The following is a 17157-nucleotide window of genomic DNA, read 5'->3' on the forward strand; positions in this document are numbered from 1 at the left end:
TGGTAGTTTTTTTTTTTTTTTTGTGGGGAAGCGTTGGTTGACCATGACATCAGCCAGTTGCAAAATTCCCAGACAGGACTGAGTGATCACTAAGTTACTTGGATTACCAAAATGAGATACGGTAACAATAACCCAAAACACGGCTTTGAAATCTGCAAAAGTTTACACTGGGGAAATGGCAAGACCCACAATAAAAACACAGGCAGAGAAAAGCCGCAAATATGTATCGCACGCCACAAAATGAGACTTAAAATACTAAATTCAGGAGAACTGATAAAGCAAACATTTCAGGTATGTGTCCTCTCTGTGTGTACTGAACGTAAGCAGCAGGACGATGTCATACAGATTTGAAATTAAAACTGAAAAGCAGCATTACACCAAAACTGTACTATACTAGAATCTATAATAGTACAGTATACTATTTGTGTATACACACACACACATATAGGTGTATATAAACATTGCATACATTTGGTTTTAGTGTAATTAAGTACTAAAGAGTCATGGGGCGTTTTCGTACCTTATGATGGGAAGATTTAAGTTACGTTTTAAACCTCTCAAAGTGCTATATGTAAAAAACTACATTCTAACCTCCAAAAAAAATGGAAAGCTAGGCTGTCACAAAACCCATTGCAACCACATTACTATTAAAAATATATATATGTATGCACATATATATATATATATGCAAATAATTCTTATCCATAGAACTCTGAAGAATCCAGAAATGCATCTAGAAGACAATAGGTTTTTTTTTTAAATTAAAAACCTGCCTCGTTAGATGTCTGTTGTTTGAAGGTCTGATGGTCTCACGTGAGCAAGGCGACGAATACAAAACGATGTCAAACAAACGGGAACCGCGCGGCTGAGCTGAACGACTTCAATTTGAAACAATATATGCCTATATATGTATAAATACATATTTACATATATAGTGAAGTTAATACCAATACAATTACATACATATAACGCGAAATACGCACGTACACGCATGACAGATACGTCTCATAATGAGTTACTGGCTTCGGAAAAACAAACAAAACACAACGATATCAAAATTTTTTTTAAAACATCGTAGTTGGCAGCTCATTTTACTGAAACGCCTGGTGGAAACGGGGCAGGGTGGTAGCTCCCGTGTTGGACGTGAACGGCGAGGACAGCCCGTGGAGGGCGCCCAATCCCATGCTGCCCCCGGGCTCCGAGGGGTCCTGGGGCTGCGGGAGTGACAGCGCCTCCTCCTGGACGTAGCCGATGCCCAGGCTCGAGCCGGGGACGGGCTGTCCGTACAGGGGCCCGTTCAGAGGGAGGAAGTTGAAGAGCTGAGAGAAGTCCAGGGAGGAAGATGAGGAGGGTAGCGGGTCAGAAGCGGCCATTCCAGGGAGCTTGGACAGCGAGGCATCCACCGAGGCTTCGTCCAGGGCCCCTACCGGCGACGTCAGGTCCAGCTTGGCTCCGGGGACGGCCACATCCCCCGAAGATGAAGGCATGCTGTTCTGCAGCTCCATCAGGTAGCTCTCAATCTCCCCCTTGAGCGGCTGCTCCTTCTCAGACCCAGGCATGGAGTATGAGGTAGAACCCGGCTGATATTTCAGGGGGTGCTGGTGAGCGGAGAGACCGGCGTGCTCCACCGCCAGCGGGCACGCCATCGCCAAGGGCCCGGCCGCCTGGTCCACCTGTGCCGGCGAAGCGTAAACGCCGAGCTCGCCAGACGCCATGGCCATCATGGATTGCAGCTCGGCCTTGACTGGCAGCGGGACGCCGCAGGCAAACGGGTCCAGCAAGTCCAGCGGCTCCGTCTTGACCTTGAGCAGCTCCTTCGTGTGGCTCTTCTTGACATGGCGCGTCAGGTGGTCCTTCCTGCCGAAGCGCTGCGCGCAGTATTGGCACAGGAAGTCCTTGCGGCCGGTGTGCACCACCATGTGGCGGCGGACGTCCTTGCGCGTGTAGAAGCGCCGGTCGCAGTGCTCGCACTGGTGCTTCTTCTCCTTGGCGCCGCCCGACGACTTGCCCGCGTGGCTCTTCAGGTGCTCCAGCAGCTCGGCCGTGCTGGGAAAGGTCTGCAGACAAACGCGGCACGTGAGGTCGCCGGCGTTGGCCGAGTGCAGAGCCTGGTGGCGCCGGAAGCCCAGCTTGGTGTTGTAGCTCTTGCCGCACTCCTCGCACGAGAACGCCTCCTTGTTGGGGTCGTGCGTGTGTAGGTGGTTCTTCAGGTGGTCTTTACGGTGGAACATCTTCTCGCAGTAATTACACTTGTGGGTCTTCTCGGGGGAATGGGTGGCCATGTGCCTTTGGATGGAGACACATTTCTGTGAGCGGACACCTTTCTGAGAAAATGCACCTCTGAAAACGTCAATTTGACCACAATATCTGCAACTCGGAAACTGAGACATGGCTTTCCTTTTCCCTAAACCCAGGCAGCGGCATTACATTAGTCAGGCAGCAAAATTACAAATTTGAACCCTCAAAATTAACCAGACCGGCGGAAATTCATTTCTGACTATGGGCCGGCCTAACTCGAACCCTAACTCCAACCCTATTTTGAATTACTCTTTAAAAAAAAAAATAATAATAATAACAACAGCACAACCTCATCTGTTCATTATCATAGATATTTGGTGACGTGTCATTACTTTAATTGACAAAAGACTAATGATTAAACACTTACCAGACTGGGCAAAACTCTTAGGCAGCCAGAGAAAAAGTTTAAAGGTGTTTATCTGCATAATACGGGTACACTTGCTCAGAAAACAACACAATTTAACATGACAACATATGCAAATGAACAAAAATACGATCAAAAGTAACAAGAATCTTGTTGGATGGCTGTTGAACACAGCGTTGGTTCCAGAACCTCTCCTGGGGGGCTCCCCAGCCATGTATGTGTTAAATTTCCCCACCAATTCAGAAATTATCTTAATTAGCCAAATGTCTTGACAAGCTGTTTATTGGCCAAAAACGTTAAGCTAGTGGCCAAGTCAACAAACACATGGGCCTGCGGAGCCCCGGCCACCACTGGTTACCTCAGCAGCTTGTACTTGGAGACGAAGGCCTTGCTGCAGTCTGGGTGCGAGCAGCGGTACGGACGCTCCCCTGTGTGCGAATATGAGTGCACCTTCAGCTTTTCCACGCTGTTGAATGCCTTTTCGCACAGGTGGCAAGGGAAATTCTTCCGGGGTTTGCCCTCGCCTCTCTTTCGCCTCCCGGTGGCCGATGGGACCTTCTGGGTATCCTTGACTTCGTCTAAATCCCCAGGTATTACCGTGGCCATCGCGGCCTAGGGCAGGCCTTCGGGTGGCGCGGCGGTGCTCAGGGCGGACGTGATGGCTCGCGCAACCGGGGCGCTCTCCTGTATCATGTGATCAACACCGCGGGCTCTTTGGGGCCTGGGGGAGAGAGAACGAATAGAATGACAAGTTACAGCCTCAGCCAGAATTTTTGGTAACTAAAATCAAGCTACGCTACTATAGAAGCATGTCTCTGATTGGTAGCTGGAAGACAGCTGCCAGCTATGCTGCTCCAAAAGCATGTCTCTGATTGGTAGCTGGAAGACAGCTGCCAGCTATGCTGCTCCAAAAGCATGTCTCTGATTGGTAGCTGGAAGACAGCTGCCAGCTATGCTGCTCCAAAAGCATGTCTCCGATTGGTAGCTGGAAGACAGCTGCCAGCTATGCTGCTCCAAAAGCATGTCTCCGATTGGTAGCTGGAAGACAGCTGCCAGCTATGCTGCTCCAAAAGCATGTCTCCGATTGGTAGCTGGAAGACAGCTGCCAGCTATGCTGCTCCAAAAGCATGTCTCCGATTGGTAGCTGGAAGACAGCTGCCAGCTATGCTGCTCCAAAAGCATGTCTCCGATTGGTAGCTGGAAGACAGCTGCCAGCTATGCTGCTCCAAAAGCATGTCTCCGATTGGTAGCTGGAAGACAGCTGCCAGCTATGCTGCTCCAAAAGCATGTCTCCGATTGGTAGCTGGAAGACAGCTGCCAGCTATGCTGCTCCAAAAGCATGTCTCCGATTGGTAGCTGGAAGACAGCTGCCAGCTATGCTGCTCCAAAAGCATGTCTCCGATTGGTAGCTGGAAGACAGCTGCCAGCTATGCTGCTCCAAAAGCATGTCTCTGATTGGTAGCTGGAAGAGAGCTGCTAGCTATGCTGCTCCAAAAGCATGTCTCTGATTGGTAGCTGGAAGAGAGCTGCCAGCTATGCTGCTCCAAAAGCATGTCTCTGATTGGTAGCTGGAAGAGAGCTGCCAGCTATGCTGCTCCAAAAGCATGTCTCTGATTGGTAGCTGGAAGAGAGCTGCCAGCTATGCTGCTCCAAAAGCATGTCTCTGATTGGTAGCTGGAAGACAGCTGCCAGCTATGCTACTCCAAAAGCATGTCTCTGATTGGTAGCTGGAAGACAGCTGCCAGCTATGCTACTCCAAAAGCATGTCTCTGATTGGTAGCAAGTGCTGGAAGTTCTGCCAGCAATTTCAAACTCTGTCATTACTGTTAAATTACAATTACCTCCTACAGTGACTGCTATGGATAGCAGCAATTTTACTGTATCATAGCCTAATCTTGTTTACTATGATCTTGAAAATCCCCAGTTACAGTCAGTGTTGCCCAATATCCCCATGTGAGCATGATTCATAACGACGCAATCCACACCTGATAGGAGGACAAGGTACGGGTCTGTTGTGTTCAGCTAATTATACTCATCGATGGTAAGAAATTAATATTTCCCATGACTGGGCATCTAAGGAGGCAAACAGAACAAAACGCAACAAGTCACTGCCGGGTGAAACCAGAGCGAGAAAGTCAGAGAAAAATAAAGTGGCTTTGAAATGGTCTTACGATAAAGTGCAGTAATGAGCCCCACAGATAGCGAAACAACAGAATCAAACCACTGAAAGGTAAGAGTGAGACTGCAGAAATAATTATATTACTGTAAAAACAGGATACATGTATAGATCAGAACAGAACTTAACATTTAAGAAGTTTAAAATTAATTTATAGGAACCCACAAAAAGAAGTATGCAAACGCAATGATTCTTTAGTACTAACACAAAACTGTAACGTTCTGAAACAGCTTAACATTTCATAATAAGATTAATCAGATAGGAAACCATCGCATGGCCACATAAAGTCTGCGAGTAAATGTTTATGTATCTTTAAAGCCTTATTAACAAAAGGTGTATCTGTACCCATGGCAGGTGGCTCGGTACCGAAGGGGGCAGGCTAACCAAGATGCGTCCAAAGATCCATTGGTGAAGATGTGAGGAGCATTTGTGGGTAAACAGGGATCGTGAAGAATAACCAAGGCACTGACCACGAGACGATGATGTAGAACTCTGTCTCTAGACACTCAGAAAAAAGGGCAAAGAATTGTACCTTTGCTCCTCACTGTGCCTGTACCCTAGTAATTGTACCTTTTATGGTATAGAAGTGCATTAATGTACCATCAATGGTACAAAAATGTTCCTCAGAGTCCATTTCTGTACCTTAAAAGGTACAATCACCTATACCTATAGGGTACAATTGGCAGACCCTTGAGGGTACAGCCCCAGGTACAAGCAAAGATACAAATTTTTACCCTTTTTTTCTGGGAGCATATGGACATCATGCTATAAACAGTACAGATATAGATATACACAGTATAAAAACACCTTGTTGTAGGTGTCACTAGGAGGCAAATAAAATCCATTTATTGAGAGTCAGTGAGAAGCATTGCTACACGGTTAAAAGCCATAACACAAGATATGAACATTTCAGGGAATTATGTCAACGTGAAACGAAACACTGACGCTTCGTGACATGGGATGGCTGTCCAATGCTTTTGGCATCAGCTGCAGCGTTTCAGGCGCAAGCACAAACCACAGAATGCAAGAACAACCAAGGGGGGGGGTTACTATTATGATGTCATTCTGATGACGTCACAGCTGCTGTAGAACCTTAATGCTTAAAGATGTAGCTAAACCATAAAACGGCTCTAAGTTTTGCCCTGACTTGATATAAGCCAAGAGCTGAAAGAACAATAAGTCAGACTTTGGAGTGCGAAAGGCCAACTGTAATTACAGTGTTTAAGTTCTCGTGTTACCTATTTAGTAAAACAATGCGATCTGATTCACATTTTAATGCTGGTATAATTCCTAACTTACCCTGTTAAATGCATCGAATTGAAATCCTCTAAATAGAATTTATGGTTCTTTAAAAACGGTAAATTTATCAAACAGCCGTCGGGAAAAGGATTTCCCAGACTCATACAGGAAAAAATATTTTACATTAAATTAAAATTTAGCTTTTATATGCATCACAACTGTAATATAGTAGAGACTATTCCAAAGGTCCTTTACTCTCTAAATAATCACTTTCCTTGAACAGAAGATTCACCTTTAATTTTATTATAAAAACTGTTTACTTTTTACCTTGCAAAGTTAACAAGAATTGCTATATTAAATATTTAAATGGTTTGAAATAAAATTTACCAATATAAATTAGCAGCTAAGTGCAAATAATTCAGCAGTAAAGCATAATGCAACATACAGTTTGCAGAGAGATTGCATACTCTTTGGAACAATAAAAAAATAGTGAATCATAATTTGAAAAAAGTTCATTTAGTGTTCGATATTTTTTTTTAAAAAAGTAAAAATATATATATATTTTCGAACCGAATACAATTTGTTTCTACAATAACTATCTGTAAGGATCAAATATTAAGTGCTAATGAAACTGACATTTATTACAATTTTTTAATGTAAACTTCCATTGGTTTTGGTTGGAACTCTGACGTACAAAAACATTTTACAAACAGAAGTACGTATATATTTAGGACAGTTCATTTCAGCTCCATTCTGGAGACAAGGTCATATTACAAATAAACTCATTCATACTAATACATTTCTGTACATTCAATCAAGAAAAAGTACAGAATAAATGTTTCAAAATCTGTAGCTGTCCCACACAGGAACAAAGGCTTTAACTAAAAGTGGACGTTGCACTATCAGATAACAACATCAGTAATCTTGCTGTTTTTCAAGCATCTAAATAGATTACTTTAGTATAAGCAATATATTATTTCAATTAATGTACATTTTCAGGGCACAAAATGAGAAGAGATTTTACAAATACAACATCAAGAAAAACTTCACTACACACAGAAGACAGAGAAAGTTCCTGCACTAATGCTAAACAAATTAAAAAACAGAAATAAAATGAAGTAAAGAACAACAAAATACGACAAACACGAAAAGATAAATCACATTTTGATCAAGGAAACATTTCATTTAACTTACTTTTGCACATTAAAGCTACACAATGGGATTGTTTTATGTTTTAGTGTTTTGGAGAATTTCTGATCTAAAGGTTCAACATCAAAACAAACAAACATGTAATTGTTTTTAGAAATCATGCATCACTAATTTATCTTCAAGGTTTGTTTCTTTGTGAAACACTAAATTCACAAATACTTTTAATAAAACACACTATGTGCTCGCCATGCACTGAGTTAAAATCAGCTTTTTTAGACAAAAATATTCATTTTAAAATATTTACACTTACAAACTATGTAAAAGTTGCAGCCTAATAGACACTTTTTAAATGTTTACTTTTATAAATATATTCTCATTGTCATTAGATCCACAGTAGAGTGAGAAAATATAAAAATACCAAATACAATAACCGAAATCCCATATCTTAATGCAGAACAGCAGACAAGTTACACATAAAATCATTAACCGTATGAACATTTGACAATTTGTAGAACATTTGTTGAATCTGGTTTACATCTTTGGGTGTACATTTTTTAAATCTTAAGTTGAAACATCCCAAAAAAACTGTTTGTTAAAACCACCTCACCTTACACCATTTGTTTGAAATCTGGATGTACTGTAAACAGAGGGATAGTATAACTTTAAAAAAAACTACACAAGAAGTAAATACTATTACACAATCTCAGTGCTTTAAGCTCAGTTCAACACAGACCCAATGCAAATCAAACTGAACCACAGACGAAATGTTTTCCACTAAAATCCCCACGAAAACGTCTTTAAACACAATATACAATTCAATTTTTATAATCAAAAACAACGAATGAGATGAGCGGGAAAACATCAAAAGCAAACGACGTCTGCAAATTAACAGAAGCAAACAGCACTAGATGAAATCGATTTGCACGTGTAACTCTAAACACTGGTTTCCATGTAACACAGATTAAATACTTCACTATACTTGCAAAACATTCTGAAATATATAAAAATTCAAAAACTAATCAAAATTATTTTAATGAGAAATAATACATAAATATTGGCACATGCGGTTACACAGCCACGAGTGGTATCGACAGATTAGATGAGATAAACAGCGATATTAGATGTTAACTAATTTAACCGAAGATCCCATAACGGCGGCCAGTTTGAGAGCTCCTGTAGCTTTAAGATGCCAAACTTCAGGTTCCCACGTGAAACTAACATCGGCAGCATTTAAAAACGTTGTAGTCAAAACCCACCGACTAATTACCCCGGGATCGAGGGTGAAACTTTTGCGCAGTGTCGTTATTTGGTCTCTGTGCGCCGGAGTCGGTATTAAACCGGTGGACGGATGGGCGAAAGCACGGCAATGTGTTGCGGGAGCAGGACACATGTTTGTCCCGCTCTGTGCACTTTCCAGCGCCGATCAGCACGAAACAAGCAATCGCTGACCTTTGAATCAATGCAAATCGATGCGGTGTTTCCCCTAGATCACTTAAAGGAGGGGGGACACCGTGGAACACGATCACCCCACTGATGCAACTGATGTGCAATAAACAAAATAATGACTAATCACCAAGCAAACGGACCGTGCATAAGCGTTTCTGAAAATATCACGTGGAGTGAAATATCATAACTGTATATGACAAATACAAAAACAGGAGCATCCCGCACAATAAAACATCGCAACACTTTCACACCAAATCTTAAGATGAATATTGATAATGTCTATAGACTCTAGACCAACTGTTTATGCATTTTTTTTAAAACCTCATAGGATATTATGCTTGATTGCAACGTGACCGTATCAATAAAAAACTTGACTTAGTTTCGCTCTCTTGGCAGAAAGTCAAAATTGCACACAGTTTGAACGGGGAACTTAGATGAACTCATCTCTAAGCAAATGTTTAGCATAGCCTAATTAGTCTGCCTTCAGTACTCCCTCCATTTTGGTTGTTTGTGGTATTGACAAGCAACTTCACTTACTCGTTACTAATCTGTTTTAGCACAGTGCGTCCCGCAATCCCCTGATGCGCTATAAAAACATTTTACCAGAAACTGGAAAGCAAAACTTCTCACAAACATTACTTTTTTCATGGAGACGAATAAATGACAATATATGCAGGCTTTATAATTTATGTTAAAACGCAGCCAGACACATGCCAACTTACTTCAATCGATAACCGCATGAACATGCAGCGTTTCCATGCACATATATGTCGAATTTGACATGGCATGCACGCAGAATGCTTTTTAAAACATTTTCCAAAATAATGTCTGTTACTTTTCTTTCCCGTCGGATGTCCTCGCAACACTGTTGTTATTAAATTCAGAAAAAAAACTTACGCCAACTATCTTTCCAAAACTTTTTTGCAACTTTTCAGTATGCCATAAATTTACCCTGAGGACTTACAACAATTTTCATGCAATGTGATAAGAGACAGACTAATAACAAAATTTATTAATTTTTTCTCTCTTATTCATGCCTTCCTTTGGCTTTCTCTGAGGTACCAAACAGGGGGCTGATTAACACAAACTTTTCCCTTGCTCACCCCTCTCCCATAATTTGAATAACCCCGATATTTTAATTTAAGAAGGAAGTAACAATTTACTTGATTTGCGTCAAACTCACCACAGGAGTCTTAACATCCTTTCTACGGTATTTTTCTTGACTTTCCACTATTTTCCGAATTTTTAATAATTTTTTTCTCATATTTTTTGCTGGACGCTGCGGGCCTGAAAATTGTTTGCTTTCCCCTCTTTCCAGCAGCCATTGTGTATGCGCTGCGGTGCAACTAAACGCAAGTCTTGACCACGCCCATTTAAAGCCCCTCCTAATTCTCACTTTCGATTCGCTTCGCGCCATGCCACTCCTGTATTTTTGACTTTCTATTGGTCTAGATCCTATATGCTCTTTTTTATGACTCGCTCGCTTTACTGTCAATCGCAAAGTGTTTTCTTTACTCGTTTCTGCCACAAAGGGTGGGCTTTAGTTGCAGATATCGCATTCCCATTGGTTATCAGTGGTGTCAATGGATTTATGAGTATCAGTCGTGTTTCTGAATTGTGAGCTGATTGGTCAGGTACGCCGTCAGTCATCAGGAGGCGGCCTTTGTTTGTTTGGTTGTGCGATGTTGGTAAATGACGTCTCGGTTGGCAACGTGAGTTCGAAGGATTGTAGAAAGCGAGAAATGTGAGTGCCTCACTTTCGCTGTCTGTTTGCCGATCGCCTGTCCCTATGCAAAAGTGTTAATGGGGTTGGAGGTTTGCTGCGGGCCGTGGGGTCTGTCTGCTTATTTGGCATCCAGTTAAGGTCTGGCCGAGGCTGGACCACAGCTTCGCCCGTTTTGCAGGGAATCAAACCCGCGGCTTGCGTGCCAGCGGCCACCGGGCGACCGGTTCACCATGTGAGCTTTGATCTTTGCGTCATGCCTAGCTGCCAGCTGCTAACCCGCCTTTATGTGTAGCTTCATGTTACGGACGTACTTTTGTGTGATGTGCACCGGGTAGCAATGAAGGTCACCGACAGGATCAGCTGTCCGGGTGGCAGTGTCTCATTTAAGGCGCCCCGGGTGTTTTCGGTTAAAACATAATCGGTTCTGGTTTGTCGAGTGATGTACGGGAGCATTGCTTCTTACTACATGCCAACGAGCAGATCAGCTTGCAAGTCACCGGACGCTTTTAATTACAGCTTTTCAGCAATGCAACAGTTGCTCTGGGGTGTTTAATTTTGCCGAGACCGGTAGGTAATGAATGTGAAACTGCTGTTTGGACACTATAGGGACGCTAAGGGGGACCAAAACGGAACGCCATGACATGTTAAATATTTGTTTTTATGTTTGTGGATGATCAATCCAATAAATCTTTTTGGTTAAAATAATGTTAGTCTGTCTCTTTTTTGATTTGCTATACTTCTTGGGGGAAGATTCAACCTTTTATGAATAGTTTTTATATTAACGATTATGACATTTATGTTTTGTACTTTCATTAGAAAGAAATTAAATCATAAAAATTAAAAATCATTAGAGTTTAACTGAAGTTGAGCTTCATTGTGTTTTATAATTTGGCATTTATAGGTGTTCATTTGTCCTCCCAGAAACAAGGGTGAACAATGTAAAACATTTTCACTTATAAACTTTGTGAATAATGAATAATGCATACCTATACTACTCCCTCGTGGAAACATGAGAAAATGTCATTGCTTATCTGTGTCTTTTGATTCATAAATGTGAAATACTAATTATAATAAAGTATATGAAAAACATTTCCCTTTTTAAATTTCAGACATATCTGATGGTGTGAAGATGCCTTCAAATGTAAGCAAAGTTAGGAATGAGGATATCAATCCATGCATTGAGGTAAACTTTTCGTCAGGAGTTCTGCACATTTAAACACAAAATTCACACTTTTCTTTGTGCATGAGTCCTTAAATTCTCCCTTTTTTGTCCCATTTAATCTTAAGGAAAGCGATGGTTCTAGGAAGTGTTTAGACGCCAATAATTACAACAAGGACAAGTGCACAGCGTATTTCATTAGGTACAAAAACTGCAGGAAGTTCTGGGTAAGTACTTTACACCAATGCCTCCACAAATGGCATGGATCTGTCTGTGACCGCTTGCATCTGAAATCTAGGTTTAAGTAGTATTTCTATGTTCCAGTCTGTCAATCATTTGTCCCTGCTACTACACTGACACTTTCTATACAAGAACTTTAACTGGAAGGCTGAGGATCATTAGTCAACGGGCAGCAGGGTTCCGGCGCGTTCCGTCACCTGCTGTGTCCCCCCGTGCTCCTTTCCAGCACGGCGTAATGCTACAGCGGCGAAAGGAGGGCGTGAAGCCAGACATACCCACGCTGGAGGAGAGGGAGGAGATCCTGCGGGCCAGGGGCGGGAAGCCTTACTGACTGGGGGTGGAGGCTGGCGATTTACGTGCGGGGCCTGCCACACATACAGGAGACTGTGTGTTTGTCTCTTTAGGGTGGGGGGTATTTATCCATGTTGTGGGGGTGAAGGGAAGCCGTCCTATGACCTTTTTTAACCTGCAGCCAAAGTAATGTGCGACTCAGCGGGATTGGATGCTGTGACTATGATTGAATGGTTGCTGCTTCGAATCCTGTGGTTAGCAGGGTGATTGCACTGTTAGGCTCTTGAGCAAGACCTTTAACACCCAGTTGTTCCGGGGGACTGGCTGGCCCTGCTTTGTCTATTGTGTGTTACTTTGGATAAACAGCGTTTGCTAAATAAATGTAAATGTTATGTAATTTGCCTTGTAAAGTCATGGATTACTGCAGTGTGTCTGATAAGTCCTTCCCTGAAGATCTGGATCAGCGTCCCTAAAATCTGATACTTCACAAATAATTCTGTTATGTAAATCTTGCCGTTTTGGCACCACAAGTGGAATATCATGGATTGGTATTTTTGGTGATTTTAGAATTAGAGAGTGCAGGTAGGGGGCGCTGTTGCATTGTGGATCGCATGCTCACTTCACACCTCCAGGGCCGTGTTTTTAGATAAGACAAAACTTTATTTATCCTGGGGGAAATTGTTGTGCCAAGGCACTGCTCTCACCGTGCTCAAATATACCAAGAATAAAGAATGCAGTGTAATATAAGAACACAAGAGTACAATAAAAATCGGCAATCCAGCTGCAATACAAGTGGGGAAAAAATGAAATGGTAAAATACAAAAAAAAGTAAAATGCAAGTATAATGAGAAATAGGATGAAAAGAAAAGATCTGAACTGAAGTGAATGTGCATGTGCAGATGGTGTAAAAAAGCTACTGTAATGTGGAAAAATGCAGAATAATGTGCAAAAAAAAAAAGAATCGGAGAACAAGAACCAACATGTCTCCTCCTGAGAGAAGTGAGAGGAGATGTTCAGTCTAATGGCCTTGGAGGAAGGAGCTCCTGCGTCGTTTGCTGGAGCTCCTTGGTGCTGCAGGAGCTAGATGGGTGTTCAGGGTGCAGTGCAGGGAGTGGGAGGCGTTCCCCAGGATGCCAGTAAGTTTACCCAGCATCCTCTCCTCAGCCGCAGTCAGCAGGGAGAGCATTTGCACCCCCGACACGGCGGCAGCCCTCCTGATTGGCTTATTAAGCCTGCTACCGTAACACCGCACACCCAGTGGGAGAACATCAGCACCTTGGTACAGACGTCAAATGGCCGAGGCCTCCTCAGGAAGTACGGCCCTGGCTTTTCCGTGCACCACCTCGGTGTTCCTGCACCGCCCAGCCTGCTGTCCAGCTCCTCTCCCAGGTATCTGTCGTCCTGCAGTCTTTCACGAATATTTTGGGCAGCTTCCAGTTCCTGAAATGCGCCACCAGTCCTTTGTCTTTGAGATGTAGTTCAGATGCAAGTAGTTCAGCTCACACCACTTTGACATCCCTCGTAAATATTTTTGCAAATTTTTATTTGTTTTTTTTCTTTAATTTAGCACTGATAAAGTGTATACATTTGCGGGAAGTGCTTTTTAGGTGTTTATAGGTGGCCTAGATATTTTTTTTTCGGGTTAAGTCGTTTTTCAGCTTAAGCAATGCCTTTTGGAACCAATTACTAACTTAGGGTGGGGTGTTACTGTACTCTGATTCCTGTTCGTTGCTCATACCTGCCACAGTAGCAGAGGCATCAGAAAACTTCTGCAGGTGACGGGTATCTGAGCCGTATTAAAAGTCAGAGGTGTAGAGTGTGAACAGTAATATAGGGTATTAAAAGCACTGGAGAAGTTGAACAACATGACTGTCACTTTGCTGCCTGACTCTTTCAGATATGTGTAAGCCAGTGAAGCATGTAGATGATGGAGTTTTCAACACCCATGTGTGGCTGGTACATGAACTGTAGTTGTGCACAAATGGCGAGTCCTGGAGTTTGCAAGTTCGTTTCATGACTTAGAGGTTTGTTACAGGTATTCTGGCTTCCCACCACGATCCAGACACTTGAGGCTTGGAGTGTTGCTGTTTCTGATTGGCTTGTAGTGTGTGTGTTTATGTACCCTGTGGTGGACTTGCACTTCATCCTGGGTGTCCCCCTGCTTCCTGCCCTGCCCTGCCCTGCCCTGTGCTGCCTGGGACTAGCTCCAGACTCAACTGTGTATCAGACAGACAGACGGACGGTCGGATGGAGGGACAGATGGACGGACGCCCCTGTTTTGGGCATTCCTTAAATACTCCTGATTACTCTGAGGTGCTGATTTAAGTGAATGTATGACTATATTTACCTGCCATCTAAATATTCTTTAATGTACGTGTGGTTTCTGATACAGTAGTATGACATTTTGGTTATGGTTACTGTAGAGTCATTCTGCCAGTATGATGTTGATGATTGTACACCTGTAATACTATTCAGGTGACACGGAAGGGAAGAGACACATTACGGTCTTACTTTGATTGCAAATGAACACCTAGGGCATTTTCCAAAAACGTTTGAAATATTGTTGAATTTCTACAGTATAATTATTGAATTTCTACAATTATGCCTTATAATGACTGTTGGCTTCATCACACATAAATGTGCTTAAAGTTACTACAATTGATTAAAACAATAATTGAATTCATTTTCGAAAATATCCCAGAGAATTAATTACTGGAATGTTTCACAGAGATATTATCACGAAATGAACAGTGTTTAAAATAGACATTATTACATTATAATAATGAAAATGTTTACGATATCTGATGGGGTGGTCATTGAGGGTTTTTAATTAGCTTTTAATGAGATTTTAATGCGTCACATGCAATGTTGCAGGGATCACATTCGATCGTGCAGGTGCAGTAGCGGAAACTGAATTAGTCAAATTTGTTCGTTTAAGTTAGTAGCAGAAGTGTAACTCTGTAAATGTCTGGCAGTTCATGTGATCCAGATTGCTGCATCCGATACGGTGTTGTACACAATTAATCTGGACCAGAAGCACTTTAGTGGAGGAGAGCCTACAGCCGTCCATCACTATAAATCATCGATACTTTTCTTTCGGAACAAGACTCTACTGTTGATCCAGAAAAGCAACGAGTGGTTTTTACAAATGCAACGATCAGGATTGGGAATAAAAACTTGCAAACTGTAGCCAACTTATTTATTTGAACCCACCTCAAAACTTATAGGTAGAGTTGCACCCTCAAAAATTTATTTGCTAGAAATTCTGCTCCCCCCCCCCCCCGCCCCGACAAAATGCCACTTTGAACCCCACACCCCCCTTACATTTTGTAATTTTTCGTATTCAAGGGCCCCTGCGAAGTGCGGGGCCCCTGTGACACCTCCTCCTCAGTGTGTGAAAGGGTACCTGTCAATATCCATGATTCCTCTCTGGAATGATTATTTTACAACTTAAGGTGAAATTTCGATGTTTTCCAGTGACTTGTACTGCCTAGTATTACTTTATTATTTATTTAATCCTTCATTTAAAGACAAATGTAATATATTAAAACTTGGCCGAAGGCTTTGTACTGAAATGCTTCAGAATCCTTGACAGTGTTGCAGAAATGAGAGTTTACTATAATGGTATGTATGTATGAATGTATGAATGTATGTATGTATGTATGTATGAATGTATGTATGTATGTATGTATGTATGTATGTATGTATGTCGACGAGATGCTAAGGAAGGGAGGTCTGCCAGACCGCTTTCCAAACACCGGGAACAAGATTCCGTATTACATTATCAACATATTTACTTCATGATTCATAGATATTAAATTAATAAAACGAGGCATAAGTGACTCCCCACTCACCCCTTCTCTACCAAAAACCCATTAGCAGGTGTGCAGATAAAATCACAGTCTACCGTGCCTAGCACCACATGACGCACACACCCTTACCGTAAATCAGTGCAAGTAAGCGCAACATAAATGTGACTCCAACAGTATGTATGTATATATATATTTATTTAAAAACACACTTAGCCGATGTGTTCCCATAATGATCAAAGCCTAGGAATGTATAATGTTTTCCGGAAAGTCCTAGTAACAGTGGGCACATTTCATATTATAAGCTGTTAAACACGCTTTGTTTCACCTTAAAAACAGCCGGTAAACATTCATAAGCCTTTATTTCTTTTTGCCTTTCCATCTTTTGCTCAGAACAGGAAGTGAGAGTGCTGTCCTGCCACTTTGACAGGAAGTGCACTCTCATGGACCTTAAGCACAGAATACTAGCTAACCTTCCCACAAAAAAAGGCCTCATCCATGTTTAATGAACACTTAAGATCACAATGAGCAGGAGACAGGCCACAGGAGCTCTGTATAAAGGAGGGGGCATTTTACACCCCCTAATTACCTGGCGATGCGTGTCTTCAGTGTGAAGCAGGAGTTCCCAATGGGACCCCGTAAAACCACCAGGTACGTGAAGCTGTGGCATGTTGCATCTACAGAATGGCTGTCAGTTACAACACTTTGCTATAAATACGATATGTTTTTAAAAACATTTATTCATAGGATAAGGTTATACATTGGGAATCAATGCAGCCTCACAGCTCCAGGGTTACGGATTTAATTCCTACCTCTGGGTCTGCGTGAGTGGCTTACTCTCGATACTCCAGATCCCCTCCAGCTATCTGGTGTTAGCAAAACATACTCCTTCAGCATCTCCTAAATAAGAAAGGTTTATGTGGAGTTTAGTGTAGTGACTGATTGTAGCCAGCAGGGAGTGCCAGACAAATGCATGGTTTGAATGGTGTTACACACTGCTGCTGCCCACAGTCCAAATACACACACTGAACTGGCATCTCTCTGTCTCCTGGTGGCAGAGTGGGGAGTCCGGTTGCTTGACCGTACTACCCACTGTATCCTCTGCTTCTTGTGATGGGTTTTAGAGTAACCCAAGACTGTTAGGGAAGAGGGATTTAGGTTTTTAAGCGTGTCAGGGACAGTTCACGAATATAGATGTTCAAAAGACAAGTGAAGAAGGAAGACTGTCAGTGTCATTGACGTCCATCTCATTAAGAAGAT

The 17157-nt window shown here is 42.3% G+C and overlaps 2 protein-coding genes and 1 long non-coding RNA gene across 7 annotated transcripts in view; 1 reads left to right on the plus strand and 2 right to left on the minus strand.

Moving 5' to 3' along the window:
* The window catches only part of LOC125740132 (uncharacterized), a 149722-nt gene that overhangs the window by 57109 nt on the left and 75456 nt on the right, over positions 1-17157 (minus strand). The window lies entirely within an intron of this gene.
* Positions 984-10000, minus strand: plag1 (pleiomorphic adenoma gene 1). Of its 3 annotated transcripts, XM_049010943.1 has the most exons (4): positions 9856-10000; positions 4648-4735; positions 3021-3383; positions 984-2286 (listed from the first exon to the last, which is right to left on the minus strand). In XM_049010943.1, the coding sequence occupies exons 3-4, from the start codon at positions 3266-3268 to the stop codon at positions 1092-1094; spliced, it is 1443 nt and encodes a 480-aa protein (XP_048866900.1). In that variant the 5' UTR covers positions 3269-3383; positions 4648-4735; positions 9856-10000; the 3' UTR covers positions 984-1091. The 3 variants fall into 3 exon arrangements, with proteins under 3 accessions (XP_048866900.1, XP_048866902.1, XP_048866901.1); XM_049010945.1 differs by lacking the exons at positions 4648-4735; positions 9856-10000 and adding an exon at positions 2666-2717 and having other exon boundaries at positions 3021-3130; XM_049010944.1 differs by lacking the exons at positions 4648-4735; positions 9856-10000 and having other exon boundaries at positions 984-2717; positions 3021-3130.
* chchd7 (coiled-coil-helix-coiled-coil-helix domain containing 7) lies at positions 10318-12485 on the plus strand. 2 transcript variants are annotated; one of them, XM_049010957.1, is made up of 4 exons: positions 10318-10416; positions 11508-11581; positions 11686-11784; positions 12024-12485. In XM_049010957.1, exons 2-4 carry the CDS (start codon positions 11528-11530, stop codon positions 12126-12128), a joined length of 258 nt encoding a protein of 85 aa, XP_048866914.1. In that variant the 5' UTR covers positions 10318-10416; positions 11508-11527; the 3' UTR covers positions 12129-12485. The 2 variants fall into 2 exon arrangements, with proteins under 2 accessions (XP_048866914.1, XP_048866915.1); XM_049010958.1 differs by lacking the exon at positions 10318-10416 and adding an exon at positions 10445-10965.

The sequence above is a fragment of the Brienomyrus brachyistius genome, chromosome 4 (assembly GCF_023856365.1).
Source record: "Brienomyrus brachyistius isolate T26 chromosome 4, BBRACH_0.4, whole genome shotgun sequence".
In the NCBI taxonomy this organism is placed as follows: Eukaryota; Metazoa; Chordata; class Actinopteri; order Osteoglossiformes; family Mormyridae; genus Brienomyrus; species Brienomyrus brachyistius.